General features: G+C 37.1%; 1 protein-coding gene across 1 annotated transcript in view; it reads left to right on the forward strand.

The window, feature by feature from the left end:
* Positions 1–23,814, forward strand: part of UBR3 (ubiquitin protein ligase E3 component n-recognin 3 (putative)) — a gene marked incomplete at its 5' end in the record, with an annotated part of 276,638 nt that overhangs the window by 63,847 nt on the left and 188,977 nt on the right. Inside the window, 5 exons of the mRNA XM_011945970.1 lie at positions 2,312–2,378; positions 7,163–7,293; positions 9,434–9,662; positions 17,760–17,939; positions 18,982–19,115. Coding sequence (XP_011801360.1) covers positions 2,312–2,378; positions 7,163–7,293; positions 9,434–9,662; positions 17,760–17,939; positions 18,982–19,115 — 741 coding nt within the window. The remainder of the gene's footprint in view (positions 1–2,311; positions 2,379–7,162; positions 7,294–9,433; positions 9,663–17,759; positions 17,940–18,981; positions 19,116–23,814) is intronic.

The raw sequence follows: 23,814 nt of genomic DNA on the forward strand, positions 1-23,814 counted from the left end.
ATCTGGTCACAATGAATATAGAGCTCCAGCATTGTTTTTCTTTATATGGTACAGGTGTGCTTTTATTTATTTACCTAATCATCTTCTATTGGAAATCAAAGACCTTTTTTTTTTTTTTTTTGCCATTATAAATAACATTGTGATGAATAAATATGCATATAGTCCCAATTCACTTGTCTGATTATTTCTTTGTGTTAAATTCTTAGAACTGGAATTTCTGTTACAAACATTACTCAATTGCCATTCAGGGAAATTTTACTACTGTATATTCTCCCCATTGGTATATAAGAGTACCCATTTTCCCACCAGCTCAGATGCAGATAATCTCCCTTCCTAGCTGTATTTGATATCTAACATGATGTTAAGGCCAACTCAGTGGTCCATGTTTTCAGACTTTTGTCTTTTGCCTTTGCTTATGCTGTATTCTCTTCTTGGCGTGACTTTGCCCTCCTTTGCTTGTCTAATTCTACTTGTCCTTTAAGTATGTAAGGTCAGGAAACTTACAAAACTTCATATTGCCATGACTATCGCTTGATCAAGGATACGCTTTTCATAGGAAGTTTATATTTGAAATTATGAAATAATCCTCGTCTGGGACATAACATGTTTTTCCAAATTTGCTTTTTCTCTCAGGTCTTAGAGAACAAGTTTCGTAAATGGCTATTAGCTGAAATCTTAAATTTCTGAACCCTCTGAGCCCTGTAGTATGCTTTTACATTCCTGTGTCTGTTTTCTGTCTTTTAAGGCTTCATATTTCTTTCTCATTAATTTCTCCAGCAGCAAGCTGAGAGTGGCAGAGGAGGCGGAGATTGTAGTTTGACTGTCAGTTCTGTTGCCAGGTGGATGGCCAGAGAGGCCTGGCAAAGGTAGAGATTAACAGGGAAGACATACTGAAGTAAATGCTGAATGACTGAGCTAAGTGGTAGCTCTGGAAAACCCCAGAGAATGGCCCTGAGGATTGATGCTGCACTTCACAGAAACCTAAGTTAAGGCTATTACATTTAGGCCAAGGAAGCTGCACCAGTGTATAGAGCTCCAGCATGAAGCTGAGGCTACTTTTCTGCTTTAGGAATTTGATGGATGATAATTGAGAAAAGTATTTTGAAACTTATAATATAATTCTCACCTGCCACCAGCACCATTGTTAGCACAACTGACTATCTGCCAAATACTACCACACCTCTTTATAATATTGGTTGGTTCATATGTGTTTGGAAAACAGGGAAAATATGTCAGTATAATGTGGAAGTTGTTGATTCATATGCAACGTCCTTGGTTTAGGAGACCTGGGATAGTGGGGTAGAATCATAACCTTTAGCTGGAGAGTAAAAAACTCTGAGCTCTGCTGCAAAGACAGCAGGAGCCTTTTCAGCACTATACTAAGAAAATTAGAAATGAGCACCTATACCCAGGGCTTCCTTCTCAAGAGGTGCACTGCTACTTTTACCTTGGTTTTACCAGAGGCAGGCTCCCTTTGCTCCTCTTCCCTCTGCATTGTCATAGCTGGCTGGCTTTCTTACTCTGTTGTACAGTGTTAACATGCTCTCATATAGCCTTAAACCACCACAAGATGTTTGCCTGGGCCTGTGAATGATCTTCCCAGGCACCAATTACTGCTCTTTGTTACTTTTGTTACTGCTCTGGTTACAAACTTGAATAGGTTGTGAGTGTCCGCCCCTTACCCTTTTTTCCCCCCATAAGCCATGTTATTTTTAGTGTGAGATTTTCCTAGGATATATATATATGTATATATCACATTGAGCAGAAATGTCTGTATTTCCTTTTTGGATTTTTTTTTCTAAGCATATTTTAATTTGTTTTTATTATTATTTTGAAATCTCAACTCCAACTTCTAATATGTTGTGTTTATTTTTCAAATTTGATTTCTTGAACTCATTTTTTCTTAGACTCTTGAAAGCCTTTCCTCTATTCATTGTTTTTGTCCTCTCCTTTTCTCTCCTACTTTCCTATAATAATCTCTCTTATTCCACCCTTTAGTTTCTTCGTGCATTTGATGTTAATTTGTAAGGTTAGGAAAATCTTTAATCTTGGCATTTTGGGGTGTTTAAGAGTCTTCCATTAGAAGCAGAGATTACATTTAAGAACTCTTGTGTTTTAATATTAGGGATATTTCACTATATTTTAAAATCAAAATTAACACTAAAATACATATTATAGCAAATACATAGATGTTGATTAGTAGTATGTAAGCAGGCATATATTGTGTGTTTAATGTAATTTGTAGCATGTTTATAAAGTGTATCAATTTATGAATGTGACTGTGTGTAATGCTAATTTTATTTTCCTTCAGGATGATCAGGATGGTAGTCAAGGTCTGGGCAAGAGAAAGAGGGTAAAACTAAGCAGTGGCACCAAAGGTATTTTTATTTTTATTTATTTATTTTTTTTCCTTGAATAAAATGCTTCTAAAAAATGCCTAATCACTAAAAATACTTGATGGGCTAACAATATTGACATCAAAGCTGTTTAAAGGGAGACTTATGTTATTAGATTTATCTAATAAGTCTTGGAGAAAGTATTGTTAAGGGATTACTATTGGGTTTTGTTCATTATTTTCATCATAAAATATGCATTATCATATTTGAGTCCCCCCAAAAAGGAAGTCTTTTCATTGGTTGATTGATTTGGCCAATCCAGTGTTTTTTGTGTGAATTTGTAGTTTGGCCTAGTTCCTTTTATAATCTGGGGTGTGCAGTTTCTAGAGTGAAAAAAGACAAGGGAGATGACATGGTGAGAGAGAGACAGAGACAGACACACACACACACACAATGGGAATGAGTAAGTAGTACTTAACACGTAATAAAGGCTCAGTAGGGACTCACGTGTTTACTTAAGGGGAGAAAGTATTATAGATATGCTTTGTAGTGAGGGACTAGATTAGTAATAATAATGAGTAATATTTATTGAACCTTTTGTATGTGTTGGACATGTTAGAGATTATGGCTAATGAGAGGTAGATCCTTAATTCATCTTCCAGAGCCTAAGCTTTTAACCACAATGTTTACTTGACTGTCACTAAAAGCTTTTCTAGAACACTTGTAATTAGTTGACAAGTCTGTGCTTTGGATTTTTGCCAGGGATTTCCATGTTCTTAACGTGTGGTTGGTTTAGAAAGTCTCCAGGCCGGGCGCGGTGGCTCAAGCCTGTAATCCCAGCACTTTGGGAGGCCGAGACGGGCGGATCATGAGGTCAGGAGATCGAGACCATCCTGGCTAACACAGTGAAACCCCATCTCCACTAAAAAAATACAAAAACCTAGCCGGGCGAGGTGGTGGGCGCTTGTAGTCCCAGCTACTGGGGAGGCTGAGGCAGGAGAATGGCGTAAACCCGGGAGGCAGAGTTTGCAGTGAGCTGAGATCCTGCCACTGCACTCCAGCCTGGGCCACAGAGCGAGACTCCGCCTCAAAAAAAAAAAAAAAAAAGTCTCCAGCGGCTAAAATGTTATTTTGATGAAAAGAAATTTCTTTTTTTTTTTGGGGGACAGAGTCTTGCTCTTGTCACCCAGGCTGGAGTTCCAGCAGTGGTGCGATCTTGGCTCACTGCAAGCTCTGCCTCCCAGGTTCACACCATTCTCCTGCCTCAGCCTCCCCAGCAGCTGGGACTACAGGCGCCCGCCGCCACGCCCAGCTAATTTTTTTGTATTTTTAGTAGAGACGGGGTTTCACTGTGTTAGCTAGGATGATCTCGATCTCCTGACCTCGTGATCCTCCCGCCTCGGCCCCCCAAAGTGCTGGAATTACAGGCGTGAGCCACCGCACCCAGCCGATGAAAAGAAATTTCTTTCTTCTGCTCTTGATTAAGTGTATCTTGTGAAATATTTAGGACTGCCTAGAAAGGTAGAACATGCAGGCACTTTGAGTTGCAGGTTCCTTTTCTAAGTCTCAGTTACTATGCTGCTGCATTTAACTTGGGAGTTGCTAGGAAAGGGTATGGAATTTGATCTGCAGTCCAGGATGCACACATACACATATGTTCTCCTTTCTTCTGGCTCAGCAGAGAACCTGTATGTCTGAAGGAAATTAGGAACCCATATGGCCATCTGGCTCTTTAACTTATCAGATATTAAACTGAGTCCTTGTGACACATCTGAGCTGGAGATTGTTAAGCACATAGTTGAGTTTAAGCTTTAGGGGTGCCCAGAAAATACCTGCTATGGTGTAAGAAGTCATTGTTTTCCTTCAGCCTGGTCACTCTCTGGCTGAAGATACTTTTTATGCAGACTTAAGTTGAAGTGTTTTTTCTTTGTTTTTAAATACCTGAACTTTTTTCACATGTGTGTTTGGATTGAGTGCCTTCTCTTCTTTCCTCTAATGGTAAGAAATAGTACAGAGATTTAAGACTTCATCAGTTATCATTTTCAGTGTAAGTATGTACATGGAAGGAATGGCTTTGTGAATTAGAATGCCAGGTGTTTTCAAAAACTGACCTTATTTTGAAGATATCTGAAGTGTAGGGAATGGCTCAATTTTTGTAAGAATTTTGTTCAACAGCTTGAAAAGTGCACTGAAAAGAAAATATGTAATGGTAAGGAAGAGGCCAGACACTATGCTAACCTCATCACTGCCTGTTCTCTAAACCTGCATTTTAAGGGTGAAGAAACTGAGGCCTTGAGGGTTTTAACTACATGGCCAAGATTCCAAGATTATTAAAACCTTTGCTTTAGTGATGCATTTACAGTGCATAGTGATTCTTCAAAAATCTCTTTTTACAATTTGACTTAAGGTAGTTTACACATTGTTAAAAGTCATGTCAAGATTTAAAGATAGTCAAACATAACTAATAGAAGCATTTCTAACTACATTTTCATAATATTACACAATGTAACATGTGCTTTAACATCTTGGGAGACTGACATCACCTATTTTAAGAGCAACAAAGAAGACATTGCTGAAGTTTTTTTGGTCTGCAGATAAAAATATTGAATTCTACATAACTGCAACTATTTTCATTTTAGCAGAAGCCACAGCTTTCCTGGTATATTCAGGTTGTTTAATTGATTTAAAACATTGTTAATGTGTATTTTCTTTTAAGTGCTTGACAATAATAATTATGATGGCTTCAGGCTTTTCATTTGCCTAATACAGGCTTGCAGAGTCATAACTATGAATTCTGTGATTAATAGTACTAGTTTTGTTCAGCTTTGTAAATGCTTTTAAGAAGCACTTACCAATGAGAGCTTTTATTTTGGTAGTCAGTGAAATTATCAGTCACATTGTGTTAAGTGAATTGTGAGAATTAAATTAGGTACAGCAGTGTGCGGTGGATTATAATTTATTTTTTTCAGGACAGGGTCTTACTGTGTTACCCAGGCTAGAATGATCAATGGCATGATCTTGGTTCACTGCAACTTCTGCCTCCCGGGCTCAAGCGATCCAGTTCTCCTGTCTCAACCTCCGGAGTAGTTGGGACTACAGGCGCATGCCACCCCATCTGGCTGATTTTCGTATGTTTTTTAGAGACAGAGTTTTGCCATGTTGCCTAGGCTGGTCTCAAATTCCTGAGCTCAAGCCATCTATCTGCCCACCTCAGCCTCCCAAAGTGCTGGGATTAAGGTGTGGGCCACTGTGCTGAGCCTATATTATAATTTTTAGTTACAAATGTTAAATTCCTGCTACCTGATTCTCTTGAGCCCTATTTTTATTACTTTTTGTCTTTGAATCTGTCAGTGAGTTCTTTTTTACTGTATTTTACCTCATTTCTTGCAATCTTGGCTTGTTTTTGTTTTTAAATCATTGTCATGCCCTGGAAATGATCTGTTTCAGGAGGAATATATTTCTGTTTTATAAGTAGAAAATTCTGAGTTTTGAAAATAATTACTTAATTGCTAATAATAAAGCAATGTAGCCTGGACAACGTAGCAAGACCTTGTCTCTTCAAAAAATAAAAAATAAATTAGCAGGGTGTGGTCTTGTACCCCTATAGTCCTAGCTATTCAGGAGGGTAAGGTGGGAGGATCACTCGAGCTGAGGAGTTTGAGGTTGCAGTGAGCTATGATTACACCACTGCACTCTAGCCTCCAGAGTGAGACCCTGACTCTTAAGGAAAAAAAAAAAAAAACAGATTATAGTGTTACAGTGTACTTGTCTTTGTATGTTAACCACTCATATATATCACTTATGACACCACTGAAATGGAATTAGTGAGTTGGAAGACATTTTTGCCTCTCTGTGGTTAAAATCATAATATCTTCAGGATATATAGGATATTTTGGTTCCGTTTTTTCTTTAGTTATTAATGAAAAAACTATGTTAAAGTTATATCTAATAAGGACTGATTCAAGTCTTAGTAAACACAATGTTTTATAAAGAAAGTGATGACATACTGAGCTTATTGTTACTCGTTTAGACCCACTACCTGGGGAGATGTGGTATGAACACATTATTCAATACTAGAAGAAGTATAAAGCTGGGGTAGTGTTAACTGAAAAAACTCTACAAGGTTATCCTGCAAGACACCTTGAACAGTGATGTAGTTAGGGCTGGACCTGAGGATTTTAATGTGTGTTAGATACTGTTTTTTCCAGTCTCTCATCCAAGTTTAGCCCCTGCTTAAGCAGTGTCACTGGAGCCAGTACATTCATAGTTGACACTTCTTGTATCCTCTTGATGTCTTTGTGGTAGAGCTGATGATCCAGAGCAGTAACTTAAGATCATTTCCTCTGACAAAGATTAATAGTCTTAATTTTCTAGTTCATTTGCAGGGGAAGAAATTAGTGAGAGAAAGAAACAGTGAAAGTATTCAAAATACCTAGTTCCTCATATACCTCTTGAGATCTTCTGTTGAATAAGCTTGGAAGCTTTGGAAGAGACAGACTGGCCCTTGAGAAGTGGCACTTGGCCTTAGACTTTCCAGTAGATAATGCTGCCTTCCATTGAATACTTTTATTTAAAAAGAGCATCCATTTCCCCCATTCATTTTTCCACTTACTGCTTTGTATTAAAATATATGCATTAAATTTTTTCTTATTTACATAGTATGTACATTATAGAAATCTAGCTTGTCAATATTATTGCATTTAAGGATATTTTTAATTTTTAGATACATTCACGTTTTATGGTTTATGGGTTATTAGTTATAGTGAGGTTTAAATGAGATAAGCAACTTCAATCATTAACTGATAAATTTCATTTTTCTTGTGCAGATCAATCCATAATGGATGTTTTGAAACATAAAAGCTTCCTAGAAGAACTATTATTTTGGACTATAAAATATGAATTCCCTCAAAAGATGGTAACTTTCTTACTCAACATGCTTCCCGATCAAGAGTATAAGGTATCTATATATTTTCCTGCTTTTCTGAACTTTGCTTTTCTTTCTTTGCCTTTCATTATTAAATCTTTTTTTGGATATATTTCTCAGGTGAGGGTTGATATAACACTATAAACAGGCATTAGTTTCTTCTCTTGCTAACACAGGTTCTGCACAAAAGGCACAGTGTCTTAGCCTTTTTTTTTTTTTTTTGACATGGAGTCTCGCTCTGTCGCCTAGGCTCGCGTGCAGTGGCGTGATCTCGGCTCACTGCAAGCTCTGCCTCCTGGGTCCATGCCATTCTCCTGTCTCAGCCTCCAGAGTAGCTGGGACTACAGGCGCCCGCCACCACGCCCGGCTAATTTTTTTTTGTATTTTTAGTAGAGACGGGGTTTCACCATGTTAGCCAGGATGGTCTCGATTTCCTGACCTCGTGATCCACCCACCTCGGCCTCCCAAAGTGCTGGGATTACAGGCGTGAGCCACCGCGTCCAGCCAACAGTGTGTTAACTTTGTGGCAAAGCAGCATTACTCAGCAGAGTTCCAAAAGATTGCTTTTCTGCATGGAACTTGGTCTGGAGGGAATACTGGGAAGCAAACATTGAAACCACAATTTTTATTTTGCAGAAATAAATATGTAGTTACAAATTGTTCTAAATCCTCTGAAGAAGAGTAAAAGGTGCTGTGAGAATGTTTAATGGGGGCAATTGAATTTAGATTGTGAGATCAGGCTGGGAAAAGCATGGATTGAATAGTGTCTGGTCACAGCTGATAAACAGAGAACAGTTATTGACTCATATAAAAATGTTGGTAGGTGAAGTTTCTAGACCCAGGGGGTTAGAACGCACCTGTTACCATCATATGGTTATGGCAGAGTGACAAAGCTCAGTTTATGAAAAGAAAATAAAGCATGCTGTAATTTTTATGTTGTAGGTTAGGAGAGACACTTTAATAGTGTCATTGTTTTGTGTGTCTTTATATCTGCTAAAAAAAAAAAAAAACCAGAAAATGTACATGTAAAGGAATTAAGAATACAAATAAGAGTAAAAATAAATATGGCTGGGCGCAGTGGCTCACGCCTGTAATTCCAGCACTTTGGGAGCCCGAGGCGGGCAGATCACCAGAGGTCTGGAGTTTGAGATTAGCCTGGCCAACATGGTGAAACCCCATCTCTACTAAAAATACAAAAATTAGCTGGGCATGGTGGCATGTGTCTGTAATCCCAGCTACTCGGGAGACTGAGGCAGGAGAATGGCTTGAACCTGGAAGGCGGAGGTTGCAGTGAGCCAGGATTGCATCACTGCACTCCAGCCTGGGCAACAGAGTGAGACTTGGTCTCCAAAAAAAAAAAAAAAGTAAAAAGTAAAAATAAATAATCCTGCAGATCGTTTAGTCAGATTAGTGGTCAGCTTTCAGATCAAATAGGAGAAGATATTTGTTTTGAAGTAATCACATTGACTCGCTTATTTAGTTATGTTAAATCCTATGCAATAGTTTGTAGCTGAGACTTAGATTTTGTTGTTAAAGTAGGTAGCACAGAACAAAGTTACATACTTTGGCCTCAGTAAATTGATACATTTGTGAGCAAAGTATGTCTTGTATTCTTAAACCACAGCATTTATTATTGCTTTACAACTTTATTAATTTAAAATGTCTATTAAAATTTTTTTTAATGGGGCCATGCTCATGCCTGTAATCTCAGCACTTTGGGAGGCCGAGGCGGGCGGATCACGAAGCCAAGAGTTTGAGACCATCCTGGCCAACATGATGAAACCCCGTCTCTACTAAGAATACAAAAATTAACTGGGCATGATGGCGCATGCCTGTAATCCCAGCTACTTGGGAGGCTGAGGCAGGAGAATTGCTTGAACCTGGGAGGTGGAGGTTGCAGTGAGCCGAGATCATGCCACTGCACTCAGGCTTGGGCAACAGAGCAAGACTCCATCTTGGGGGAAAAGAAGTTTTTTTTTCTTTAACCATCAAAATATTTTGCACATGTTCCCAAAAAGTGAAAGACTACCTCATCATTGAGATTTTTTATTGTTACCTTGGACATTATTATAAATTAGTAAAGATGTAAAATGTTAATATGATATATTAAAAATGATTTTAAATTAAAAATTAAAACTAATGTGTTTTTTCCTTTCTATTAAAATGTTTACAGGTTGCTTTTACAAAAACTTTTGTTCAGCATTATGCTTTCATTATGAAAACACTGAAGAAAAGTCATGAATCAGACACAATGTCTAACAGAATTGTGCATATTAGTGTTCAGTTGTTCAGCAATGAGGAGCTAGCCAGACAGGTAACAGAAGAATGTCAGCTGCTGGATATTATGGTCACTGTGCTATTATACATGATGGAAAGTTGCCTTATTAAAAGTGAGCTACAAGGTAACTCAGAATTATATTCACTAGTTCTATTATTGTCAGTATTATTATTCTAGTATTAGTGTACTTCGTATAGTTAGTAATATTACTAATTACTAATGATAGTATTAATAATAGTCTAGTATTAGTGAACTTTGTATAACTAGTCTTGAAAAGACCTTATGTTTAAAAATTATAAAATAATACATATTTGTTGCAGACATTTTTGAAAATTAACAGTGAAGTTTCAAGAAAAAGTTAAAAGCATTTGTAGTTTTGTTATTCACAAACACCTGTTGTTAACACTTTTCTATATTTCTTTTCTTTTTGTGTGATAACTATATTTATAGATACAATAAATACTTTTTAAAAAGTTGCCATAGTGTACATGTCAAAAACATGCATTTTAATAAGTGTAGGTATTAATATCATGGCTATACCATAATTTATTTAGTCATTTCCTTATTAGACATGTTTCTGTTTTTTAATCATAAATTTGCTGCTATCAGTCTTAGATATTTTTACATGCTTATATTTTATAAGTTAAAAATTGGGATGAATCTTGCCTTTTTTCTACTCCCTTAGTGAGAACTTTATATTTTTCTTTCATGCCCACTATGTGGTTGATACTCTTCAACCTGCCATAATGTTTCTGTATCTCTTCCTGTTCTCATGTCTCTATGGTTATTCATCTTAACTTTACCTCCCTTAAATTATATATATATGCATACACATATATAATATAATATAAACATATATATAATAATAATTATTATTTTTGAGATGGAGTCTTGCTCTGTCCCCTAGGCTGGAGTACAGTGGTGTGATCTTGGCTCACTGCAACCTCCGCCTCCTGGGTTCAGTTCAAGCGGTTCTGCCTTAGCCTCCTGAGTAGCTGGGATTACGAAGGTGCGCGTCACCAAGTCTGGCTAATTTTTGTATTTTTAGTAGAGATGGGGTTTTGCCATGGTGCCCAGGCTAGTCTTGAACTCCTGACCTCAGGTGATCCACCTGCCTCAGCCACCCAAAGTGCTGGGATTATAGGTATGAGACACTATGCCTGGCCAATAATATAAGTATTTAAATATTTTCTATGTACCTGGTACTTTGTTGAATGCTATTTATATATTGTTTCAATTAAGTTTCTGAGCAAGTCTCTGAGATTGGCATTATTATTATCCATGCTTTAGAGATGAGTACATTGAGGCTTAGGAAAGTTAAGCAATTTGCCATAGGTTGTACAGCTAGCAAATGACAGTTAAGAAGGATTTCATGGCTCTTAATGTCAGAACTCTTAGTATTCTTAACCTTGACACAGCCAGTCCCACTTTGATAGGATGTGTCTTTACTTGTTGGCACTAGGAGCTAAACTTTAAAAATAACAACAAACAATACTTCAGATTAATTAAATCTTAGGACCTCTCCATTCTCTGAGGAGGAGAAATCTTGTAGTTGAGCCTTGCTTTGTTCCACTCTTGCCTCTTTGTGCATATCAGCTCCTGTTTTCTCCTTATACTGATAATCTGTCTGTTCTCAGGTGTGACACCATGTCCTGAAAATTGATATGAACTCAGTGCAAGGCATAATGCGTTATATATAATAGCTAGCTAATTATGATAGCTACCATCTCTAGAGTACTCAACTATATGCTAGACTCTTTTCTCAGTACTTTATATGCATTATGTCATTTAACCATCAATAATTCTTTGAAGATACTGTCATCTCCATTTTATAGATGAGGCAGCTGAGGCATAGGGAGTTGAAGTCAATGATCTGTGATCTTACAGCTCTGAGTAGTAAGCCAGGTTGTCTAACTTCAAAGCCTGTACTCTTTCTTACCTACTTTGTGAGTCTATCTTCCCATTGTAGGTATAGTGGGAGCATAGTACATTATTTACATTAAACAATATACTTCTTTACTTTTTTTTTTTTTTTTTTGGAGTTTCACTCTTGTTGCCTAGGCTGGAATGCAATGGTGTGATCTCGGCTCACTGCATCCTCCACCTTCCGGGTTCAAGTGATTCTTCTGCCTCAGCCTCCCAAGTAGCTGAGACTACAGGTGCCTGCCACCACGCCCAGCTAATTTATTGTATTTTTAGTAGAGATGGGGTTTCACCGCATTGTCCAGGCTGGTCTTGAACTCCTGACCTCAGGTGATCCACCTGCCTCAGCCTCCCAAAGTGCTGGGATTACAGGCCTGAGCCACCATGCCTGGCCTACTTCTTTACTTTTTAAAGGAAAATTTAAAAGCTGCTTTATGTTACAGTTTTACTAACTTCATGTTACATGACCTTTTCTTTCCTAGAGATTTATCTACATATATTGCTTTTTCTTTTTTCATTTTTGAAATAGTATCTGCTGTCATTCAGCTGTATGAATGATGTTCTTATATGGAATTATATATTTAAAGAAAGACTTTTCACAAAAATAGTGTTTTATTTATTTATTTATTTATTTACTTTTTAATTATACTTTAAGTTCTGGGGTACATGTACAGAATGTGCAGGTTCGTTACATAGGGATACATGTGCCATGGTGGTTTGCTGCACCCATCAACCTGTCATCTACATTAGTGTTTCTCCTAATGCCTTTCCTCCCCCCCGCCCCCTGCTCCCTGTCCTCCAATAGGCCCCGGTGTGTGATGTCCCCCTCCCTGTGTCCATGTGTTCTCATTGTTCAACTCCCACTTATGAGTGAGAAGATGCATTGTTTGGTTTTCTGTCCTTGTGATAATTTGCTGAGAATGATAGTTTCCAGCTTCATCCATGTCCCTGCAAAGGACATGAACTCATCCTTTTTTATGGCTACATAGTATTCCATGGTGTATATGTGCCACATTTTCTTTATCCAGTTCATCGTTGATGGTCATTTGGGTTGGTTCCAAGTCCTTGCTATTGTGAACAGTGCTACAATAAACATACATGTGCATGTGTCTTTATAGTAGCATGATATATAAACCTTTGGGTATATACCCAGTAATGGGATTGCTGGGTCAAATGGTATTTGTAGTTCTAGATCCTTGAGGAATCGCCACACTGTCTTCCACAATGGTTGAACCAATTTACACTCCCACCAACAGTGTAAAAGCATTCCTATTTCTCCACATCCTCTCCAGCGTCTGTTGTTGCTGACTTTTTAATGATCGCCATTCTAACTGGTATGAGATGGTATCTCATTGTGGTTTTGATTTGCATTTCTCTAATGACCAGTGATGATGAGCATTTTTTCATATGTTTGCTGGCTGCATAAATGTCTTCTTTTGAGAAGTGTCTGTTCATATCCTTTGCCCACTTTTTGATGGGGTTGTTTTTTTCTTGTAAATTTGTTTAAGTTTTTTGTGGATTCTACATATTAGCCCTTTGCCAGATGGCTAGATTGCAAAAATTTTCTCCCATTCTGTAGATTGCCTTCTCACTCTGATAATAGTTTCTTTTGCTGTGCAGAAGCTCTTTAGTTTAATTAGATCCCATTTGTCAATTTTGGCTTATGTTGCCATTACTTTTGGTGTTTTAGTCATGAAGTCTTTGCAGCAAAATGGTGTTTTAAATTCATAATTGAGAAAACAAAATTTAGAAGTACCTGTTCTTTTAAAAGAATCTGGAGTCCATTTTCTTCATCAGGTGATTTAGCTGTGCTTATTACATATGGTTTACATTTGGCCTTTAAGGGAGAATGTTTGGGAACAAGATGAGTCTTAAATCTGCCTCCCTTTTTTTTTTTTTTAAAATAGTAGCTTTCCTCAGTTTTTATATTCATATCCTTACCTACAAGTCACTCATTAACCTACCTCATTCTGGTGTTCACTCCCATTGTTCTATTGAAATTGCTGTCTACAAAATTGTCCATGACTCATGTAGCCATATGTCCTAGTTTTCCGAGAATAGCCTTAAGTTATGCCTGTTAGTCTGATGTAGTTATTAATACAATTTCTTTTACGCTCAAAAGTGTCCCAGTTTATATGATAAATTATGTGGTTTACCCTTTTTGTAAACTACATGTTGAGGAAGCCAGTGGTCATAGTTTAAACTTTACCTTGCTTGATTTTCAGTTGCATTTCACACTGTTGATTCTCTTTCTGTGGCCCAGCACTCTTCTCTACTTGTCCTATCAATATTGGTGTTTCTTGGCACTTTGTCCTCGTGTCTCTGCTTTTCACACTTTTCCCATATTTTTCTGAAATCATATTATATGGTATCAGTTGCTTTTTACATATGCTTCTAATGCAGTTAGTGTTTTCTGGAAATTGTTATACAAATTGAATTTTCAACAAGCTGAAATAAAGATTGTTAAGATCTTTAAGTATAATTTTTTTTAGCAGTAAATTATATTATTTCCAGCCAAGGTCTAAAACTATCTTTAGAAGCCTTCAAACTTTGCCATACTATTTTTTCCTCTTTCAGTAGTAGCATAAGATATTATGATATATATTTACTGCTTTTCTAAAAGTATCATAAGCTTTTCCCATTTTTACAGTAAGTATTAGAATAAACCTTAACTATACTGAACTACCCATAACTAGCCACAGATACTACAACAGGATCTCTGTACTTTCTTTTTATTTTTTAGCAGCCTCTGTCTAGCCTTGGCTTGAATTGTTGTTAGATAATATTTTAAAATTTTATCTATACTTTTAATAAATACAGGAACTGATATAATGAGAATTTGCTTGGCCACAGCAATAGCTGAAGACTAAAGGGAAACAGCCTTATAGTAGTATGTGATTCCTACCTTATACTTTTACTTTTTTATATTCAATATTATACCATATGCTTTGTGGTTCCAAACATAGCTCATAATTTTTCATGTCCCAGAAATGTTAGAATTTGTCTTTTGAAACAGTCTTTGTAAAGCGGAATCTAAAACCATGTGTTGCATGACATAGGAATGTCTGCAGATGCTCATAATCCCAGATTGCCTTTCTTCCCTGCATATCAAGCTACTTATTGAACTATATTGTTTGGATGTCTATAAACACCCCAGACACACAATGTTCACAGCAAAGACTCATTATTGCTCCATTAATCTGACTTCTTTTAGATTATCCTGTGTGTGTGTATATACATGAGCACATGAATGTGTATTTTGATTCCAGTGTCTAACCATTCTAAACAGTTGTGCAGCCTAAAAACCTAGGAGTTGTCTTTGACTTCTTTTTACTCCATGCAGATGTAGCAGACGTTACCAACTGTCCTTCAAATCTTTTGAATATCTTTACATAGCCTCTTCATCACTGCATCTTTTTGCCACCACCACAGTTCAAGCCATGGCCATCTCTAAGCCTCTTATCTCTTGTTGTCACTCTCCTTCAGTCACTTTTTATATTACACTTCTTATAATGTTCTCTCTCTTAAAACCCCCTAGTGGCTTTCCATTCTCTTCATGTGAACTCTAAAGTCTGGACGCTGGTTTATAAGACCCTGTAGCCTCATTTGTACCATGCATCCTCTGCATTCTTTGTTTAAGTGATTCTAACCTTTTCTTATGTACTGCTCTTTCTACCTATAGCACCATCTACTCCCCCATCACTAGTTTATCTGGTTAATCCTAATTCCTGCTTTATTTTATAGGCCTCAGTTTAAACTTCACTTCCTCAGGAGAGTCTTTTTTTTTTTTTTTTTTTGAGACGGAATCTTGCTCTGTCACTTAGGCTGGGGTGCAGTGGCACAATCTCAGTTCACTGCACCCTCCGCCTCCCAGGTTCAAGCGATTCTCCTGTCTCAGCCTCCCGAGTAATTGGGATTACAGGTGCCCGCCACTCTGCCCAGCTAATTGTTGTGTTTTTAGTAGAGGTGGGGGTTTCACCATGTTGGCCGGGCTGGTCTCGAACTCTGACTTCAGGTGATCCGCCCACCTCGGCCTCCCAAAGTGCTGGGATTACAGGTGTGAGCCACTATGCCCAGCCAAGTCTTTTCTTGAATTGTAGTCTAGCTTTATTTGTTCTTATGACTCCCTGTACTTTTCCCGTTACAGCCCTTATCACACTCTGCCTTCTTAGGTGTTAATCTCCATGAAGACAGAGATCATCTAAATCTTGATTTATTTACTACTTTATTCTCAGAGATCAGTTGAAAACCTGACCCTTAGTAGGTGCTCAATAAATATTTGTTGATGAGTGAATTTAATTTAACACTGAATCATTGCTCTTTATATCTGTAATGAGGAAAGTACCAGTTTGAGTAAAAATAGAAGTCCTAATCATTTTATTTCATTAATGCTTCCAAGGCGTTTTTCACAAGAATAGTAGTATTTAAGCAATGTCAGGAAAATAGTGAGTTTGATTAATTATATTCTGCTTATTCATCCTCTGGTTTGAATTATATACAACAGTGATTCTCAATTTTTAACTTAAAAAAAAATCCCAACATTCCTTAGCACTGTCGCATCAATATCAATGGCTCACTAGCTCAGAAGTGGAACTGTAGTTGTCAGTCATGGGGGTGCTTTTCAGAATCTCAGGGGTTAGTATAAATAATTTGTAAGAAGCCCCTAATCCTTACTTCCTCATTGAGTTAGACCCTCCCTTGTCCATTGAGGAGTACTGAAAGAGAGTGTACTTAACCAGTGGGCCCTGTTCTTAGACATTGTTAAACTTATTTAATATTTGGTAAAATAATTCTGTGGACTGAAACCTAAGTTTAATGTATGGAAATTAAAAAGTGCAGTAGAGGCCCTCCTGACTGATGAGTATGACTGGTAGGTAGGTAGTTGAATAAGTTGGTTAAAGTGAGGACTCATTTAAAAAAATGATATGAGCTGGGTGTGGCGGCACACACCTGTAATCCCAGCTACTGAGAAGGCCGAGGTGGGAGGAATGCTTGAACCCAGGAGTTTGAGTCCAGCATGGGCAACATAGTGAGACCCCCATCTTTGAAAAAATATATATATACCTTAAACATTGTATTTTAACTTAAAACGCAGAACTGTGTGTTCATTCTCCAGACTTTTAACTTTGGGCAAAGTATTTTCAGGATATGGTTTCCTTGACTGGAGTTCTCGTTCATCTTTTTTATAAATAGCACATCTATGAAGCATCATCTGTGGATTCTAATTTTAATCTCTTTAAAATAGAGTTAGAATATAAAGCAATCTGAGTGTAAAATATACTTATAGGTTTTATGATTTTTCTGTCCCAAGGTTTTTTAGCTTTTTTCCTGGCACTTGTTTTTATTTGGTTGTCTCTCAAAAGCATATGATTCAGTTTCTGTAATACCTCTCTGTGCTTTCACATGTCATTAGTTCATATACTTTTGATCTAAATTGTGTAATTATGATAAAAAGAACAATTAGCATAAATAGAAACAAAAATTGACTCTAGGTAACCATATACCCCAACTTGTGTACAGGGAATGAGCTACGAGCCTTGAGCATTCCATGTATTATGGGTGTTAATATGCTTTACAATGGGAATGGAAACTTCCTAGTCCAGTGAGTCAGTGAAGTTGGAATAGGTTAAAGAGAGCTAATACATATATACTAATAATTTTTAATGATAAATATTTTGTACAAGCCTATCCCCCCACCACCCCCAACGATGTATTTAAACTATTTTTTTTTCACAGCTTAAGAAGTTGGTGTGTGTGTTTTTCTTTTTTTAAAATATGTGTTTTTTCTTTTATCTTTGAAATACTGTTTGCTAAAAATTGTGTTGATGTATTCTTTGAATAGAAGAAAGGAATTAAATTTATGTCTCTTGAAATCATACAGATTTGATTGATAAGATGAAATGAGATTAATCTAGGGGTAAAAATTTTTTATTGATTGGATCAGAAAATATTGCATTATATCAGAATCAAGAAAATAAGGTTTTATAAACATACAGCTACTTCAGTATCATGTCATATATTGGACATATGGTAATAATTACTATAATGATATGCTAAGTACTTTTTGTTAATGCTTCATGTAATTATTTTAAGATGGATGTTTTTATTTTCCACTTTATAGATGAGGAAATTGATTCAGAGAGCATAAATATTGTGCCTAAAGCCATATAGGTATTAAATGGAAGGCTGGGGTTTGAATTTAGGTATATCTGATTCTAAAGTGTATGTATTCTGTATTATTTGTTAAGCTTTTAAAAAAATCTTATGACATTTTTGGGTTTTGTATGTCTTTTTTTAGATGAAGAAAATAGTTTACATGTGGTAGTGAACTGTGGAGAAGCATTACTGAAGAATAACACTTATTGGCCTCTTGTTAGTGATTTTATTAATATTCTTTCTCATCAAAGTGTGGCCAAGAGATTTTTGGAGGATCACGGTTTGTTAGTTACATGGATGAACTTTGTATCTTTCTTTCAAGGTATGAATTTTACTGGTACCTTTGTTAATTTTTTGGTTTACAAAATTCCTAATGCTGAATTATTAAACATCAATTAAAATATAATAGCATATCATTCAGGCTACATATGAAATATCTCATTATTTTAATTGGTATTTGTAAGTACTCTAATAAATTGTTCATAAAACATACCGAGGAATTAGGAAAAATGTCAAATGATTGAAAAAGAAACAGGAGTATAACTTTTTTAAGCATTTAAAAAATTTAACTTAATTTTTTTATTTTTAGTAGAGACAGGGTCTCACTATGTTGCCCAGGCTGGTCTAGAACTCCTGGGCTCAACCAGTCCATTTGCCTCAGCCTCTCAAAGTGCTGGGATTACCAGGATTAGCCACTGTGCCTGGCTTTGAAGCATTTGTAACCATTAATCTAGAAATGTGAAATCTATTCTCTGAGAAAGATTTATAACACATAAAACTTTCAAGTAAGATCAATTAAAATTATTTTCAGTGGCTCACGCCTGTAATCCGAGCACTGGGAGGCCGAGACGGGTGGATCACGAGGTCAGGAGACCGAGACCATCCTAGGCTAACACGGTGAAACCCCGTCTCTACTAAAAAACAAAAAAATTAGCCGGGCATGGTGGCGGGCACCTGTAGTCCCAGCTACTCAGGAGGCTGAGGCAAGAGAATGGTGTGAACCCGGGAGGCGGAGCTTGCAGTGAGCTGAGATCACACACTGCACTCCAGCCTGGGCGACAGAGTGAGACTCTGTCTCAAAAAAAAAAAAAAAAAAAATTTAATTTTTTTGACTTTCTTGTTAAAAGATATTCAGTTTGTTACATGAGACAATTCATAACATGTTTCTAAGAAAACCTAGTTTGTAAAAAATTCTGAAAGGACTAGATTGTTTCATTTTTAGTCATTTGCTTCTGTATGTACTGTGTCAGTAATGCCGTTTGTGTGCATAAATGTGTTTGGGACTGGGAATTGTTGTACTTGATATTTAATATGAATGTGTGCTTCCACTTGACAAGGTTTATATCTGCTTTAATTTTTGCAAGGTATGAACTTAAACAAGCGAGAACTAAATGAGCATGTGGAATTTGAGTCTCAGACCTACTATGCTGCCTTTGCTGCTGAACTTGAGGCCTGTGCACAGCCAATGTGGGGGCTTTTATCACATTGTAAAGTTAGGGTATGTTGGAAATATTTTTGTTAATTTCTGTGTTTATTTAAGAAAAAGACTTGTGAAAATATTGGTTTGTTCATTTGTATATAATGTGTAGTGTTTAATTTTGTTTCAAATTGAATTCAACTTTATGAAAATTGACCCGAGACGGTAATTTTCATTCTTAGGCAGTTTGGAATTCATTATTATCAGATTTTTCCAGCCTGTTGCTATTGTGAACAGTCTTTGGAACTTCATTAGTCTCCACATTCATCTTTATTGTTTCATTTATTATCAGTTGCGTAATGCTTCTTATCTTTCAAGGAGTAGGATAGTCCTCAATGTTACACTTTCAAGATTCCAAGGACAAAACAAGTATAAATTTCACAAACCTTCCAGTGATTGTTATATAATGTATATTATAATATATACTATTATAAGCATTGGTTTGATGGGTCTCCAGAAACTTTGGGCAATCCAGACAAATGGAATCCCTGACCCTATTAAACTAAAGACTTGACTAAAATTTGGATATATGGACACCATGCAGTTCCAGCCTGTTGTCCTGTACCAGTAATCATGCTGGACAAGATTTTATAGTAGACATATTTTGAAGCCCTGGGTTCTAGTTTTGGCTCTGCCTCTTTTTTAATTGGTTGATTTGGTCGACTTGGTCAGCTCATTTAAAAATATTTGAATTTCTCAATCTGTTTACTGACCTTTTAAAAACAAAGTGAAATAGAAATGGACAGTAAATCTTGCTCTTTGTTATTGTGAAGCTCTCTTCCATCTACCACTTAAACGTATGTGTTTCTTTAAGTAGATTTATGCTGTGTTTTGTTAGTTCAACCATTCTCTAAATGCAGATGACTCACAACCTTGTTACAGTCTTAATAGGTTCAAATTTCTTTCTTTCTTTTTTTTTTTTTTTAGAAGGAGTCACTCTCTGTCGCCCAGTCTGGAGTGCAGTGGCGCCAGCTCTGCTTACTGCAACCTCCATCTCCCAGGTTTAAGCAATTCTCCTGCCTGAACCTCCTGAGTAGCTGGGATTACAGGCGTGCACGAGCACACCTGGCTAATTTTTGTATTTTTAGTAGAGACAGGGTTTCACCATGTTGGTCCGGTTCAAATTTCTAACAGGTCTGATTATTAATGTAGATCCCCTTGTAGGTACATGAATTTTCTCAGGTTCTGAATTAACTTTTAAAAACTATCTGTCCATACTATATTTCCTTTTGTGCCCTTATTGTCATTTAATGGTGTCTTAAATTACTTAATTGTCCATTCTGGAAACTTTCTTCCCATGCTGTACTACCTGTGTTCAACTTGTAATCAGATACTAAGAATCTTTCTTTCATTCCAGAAATATTCCTCTCCTGCCTTTTTCCTTTATTTCTCTGTATTTTAGAAATATGGATTATTAATGTATTTTAAAAATGTGGATTATTAAGGTAACTTCTTAACTGGTTTTCCTATTTCTAGACTCTTTCTACTGTGACCTATCTCAATACCAAACTTACTTTTCTAAGCTCTATAAATCTCCCTCTCCTTTACTTAAAAATCATTCAAGTTCTCATCACTTTACAGGATAACATCTATTTTTCTTCTAGAGACATTTAAAATTCTCCACAAGTTGCCCTCAACTTGGCTCTCATAATTCATTATCTTTTATTTTTTGAGATGGAGTCTCACTCACTGTCGCCCAGACTGGAGTGCAGTGGTGCGATCTCAGCTCACTGCAACCTCTGCCTCCTTGGTTCAAGTGATTCTTCTGTCTCAGCCTCCCCAGTAGCTGGGATTACAGGTGTGCACCACCATGCCTGGCTAATTTTTGTATTTTTAGTAAAGACAGGGTTTCACCATGTTGCATAGATGTGTCTCAAACTCCTGACCTCAGGTAAACTGCCCACCTTAGCCTGTAATTCATTTTCTTATACCACCTCTCCCTCCATACCTTTATTGGATTGATTATTATTCCTCAACGTGCAGTGTCCTTTCTTGATCCCTGTGCTTTTGTTCAAGCTAGTCTCTTTCTTTGGCATACACTCTTTCATTCTCTTTTGTTGGCTCAGTGTTTTTCTTGCATGAGAAAGTTATCTTGGAATGCTTATCTTGGAAGCTTAAAAAATATGATGCATGAGCCCCACTGTCAGAGGTTTTGATTCACTAGATATGCAGTGGGACCTAGGTAGTGATTCTAACCAAAATGAAGAACAATTAATATTAACTCTTTGAAATTTTAAAGTTTTCTTCAAATATTCTGAAAACTCAGATATATCATCTACTCATTTATTCCTCCAGTCAGGTTGTTTTCATAATGTACCTTGTTTGATTTCCACTGTAGCATTTATCAAGAAACTGTCATACAGTATGAGGTTTGTTTGTTCATTTATTCAAACAATATATGCCAGACATTATTTAGATGCTTAAAGTTTTAGTACTGAACCAAACAGATGCGGTTCTTGCTCTCATGGGTGAGATAAACCTTAAGTAAGTAAACACAGCTTTCGTAAAGTGCTTTTTGGGAAAATAACAGGTTGTTATGAGGGAGAGTAATGAGTATGAGTATCAGAGAATGTCTTTATGAAGAGAGAATATGAAGGGCCCATCTCTGTGAAGGTTAAATTGGGGTTAGTGGTGGTCGTGCTGGAGATTAGAGGGAATAGCCTACCTTTGGTAGGAAAGTGATTGGTCCTTTTTTTTTTTTTTTTTTTTTGAGACGGAGTCTCGCTCTGTCTCCCAGGCTGGAGTGCAGTGGCACAATCTTGGCTCACTGCAAGCTCCCCCTCCCGGGGATTACGCCCTTCTTCTGCCTCAGCCTCCCGAGTAGCTGGGACTACAGGCGCCCGCCACGAAGCCTGGCTACTTTTTTGTATTTTTTTTTTAGTAGAGACGGGGTTTCAGCGTGTTAGCCAGGATGGTCTCAATCTCCTGACCTCATGATCTGCCCGCGTCGGCCTCCCAAAGTGCTGGGATTACAGGGGTGAGCCACTGCGCCCAGCCGTGATTGATCTTTTTAAGGAATTTGTGGCTGGAACCACAGAGTAAACAAGGTGGAGTTGGAGAGAGAGGCAGAGATCAGATTATTATTGCAGGTATTTGCAGATCATGTTAAGGACTCTTGGATTCAATTTTAAGGAGAAGCCACTGAAGATTTTTAAGCAAGAGTTTAATGTGATCAGATTTACACTTAAAAGATCGTTCTGTTCCTGGAGAAGACTGGATTTGAGCAGGAGTAGCATGGGTGGGAAGCAGCAAGACCAGGAGTAAATAGACCAATTAAGATGCTACAGTAGGCCGGGCGCGGTGGCTCAAGCCTGTAATCCCAGCACTTTGGGAGGCTGAGACGGGCGGATCACGAGGTCAGGAGATCGAGACTATCCTGGCTAACATGGTGAAACCCCGTCTCTACTAAAAAATACAAAAAACTAGCCGGGCGAGGTGGCGGGCGCCTGTAGTCCCAGCTACTCGGGAGGCTGAGGCAGGAGAATGGCGTAAGCCCGGGAGGAGGAGCTTGCAATGAGCTGAGATCCGGCCACTGCACTCCAGCCCCGGCGACGGAGCGAGACAACGTCTCAAAAAAAAAAAAAAAAAAAAAAAGATGCTACAGTAAATTGATCTCACTTGTATGTAGAATCTAAAAAAGTTGAACTTACAGCAGTAGAGAGTAGAATGATGATTTCCAGAAGCTGGGGCTGAGGGAGTGGGAAATGGGGAGTTTTGACTAAAGGGTACAAAGTTTTAGCTAGAGAGGAGGAATAACTTTTTGAAATCTATTGCACAGCATGGTGACTGTAGTTAATAATAATGTATTTTACATTTCAGAATTGCTAAAGGAATAGGTTTTTAATGCTCTCACTACAAAAAATGATAAGTGTCTGAGGGGATGGATATGTTAATTAGCTTGATATACTTATCCCACAATCCTTGTGTGTGTGTGTGTGTGTGTATATATGTGTGTATGTACAAATATATGTATATACACATATATTTATCTCAAAACATCACATTGTACCTCATAAATACATGTAGTTATTATTTGTCAACTAAAAGATGCTATGACAGTAGTCTGAACATGAAATTCAGGTAGCATATATATTTGATATATATATATATATTCAAAGTGTATTTTGGATATTCAAGATGTATTTTTGAGGTAGCATCTACAGGCTTGGTGATGGATTGTACATTATTGATGAGGGAGACTTTTGAGTTACTGTGTATGGAAGTGCTATTTACAAAGGTAGTAAAGACTGAGAGATTGTCAAGTTTAGAGAGATCAGAGTTAGCTTTAAATAGGTTAAGTTTGAGATGCCTGTGAAATGTCCAAGTAGAAATAGAGAATAGGCAGTTGGATATATGAGTCTCATGCTCAAAAAGTAAGTCTGGACTGAGGTTATACATTCTAGACCCTTAGACATATAGAATGTATTTATCACCAAGGGATGGAATGAGATTAAATAGGGAGAAGAGAGATGTGAACTCCGAAGAAAGAACTATCATTTAGATACTAAGGATAGGGAGAAGAGAAAAATCAGAAGAATGCCATGTCATGTATGTAAGCCAACGGAAGATACTCGGTAAAGTGGGTTGATATGATATTGATATAAAAAGATCAATATTTTAAGAAGATTATTCTGACTACTGTGTTTAAGATGAATTTGAATTATGAGGCTGAGGTTATGTTTATCTCTTTGATAATGAAAAATTATTGTTTCTGGGCAAT

The sequence above is a fragment of the Colobus angolensis genome, unplaced genomic scaffold (genome assembly GCF_000951035.1).
Source record: "Colobus angolensis palliatus isolate OR3802 unplaced genomic scaffold, Cang.pa_1.0 Scaffold247, whole genome shotgun sequence".
In the NCBI taxonomy this organism is placed as follows: Eukaryota; Metazoa; Chordata; class Mammalia; order Primates; family Cercopithecidae; genus Colobus; species Colobus angolensis.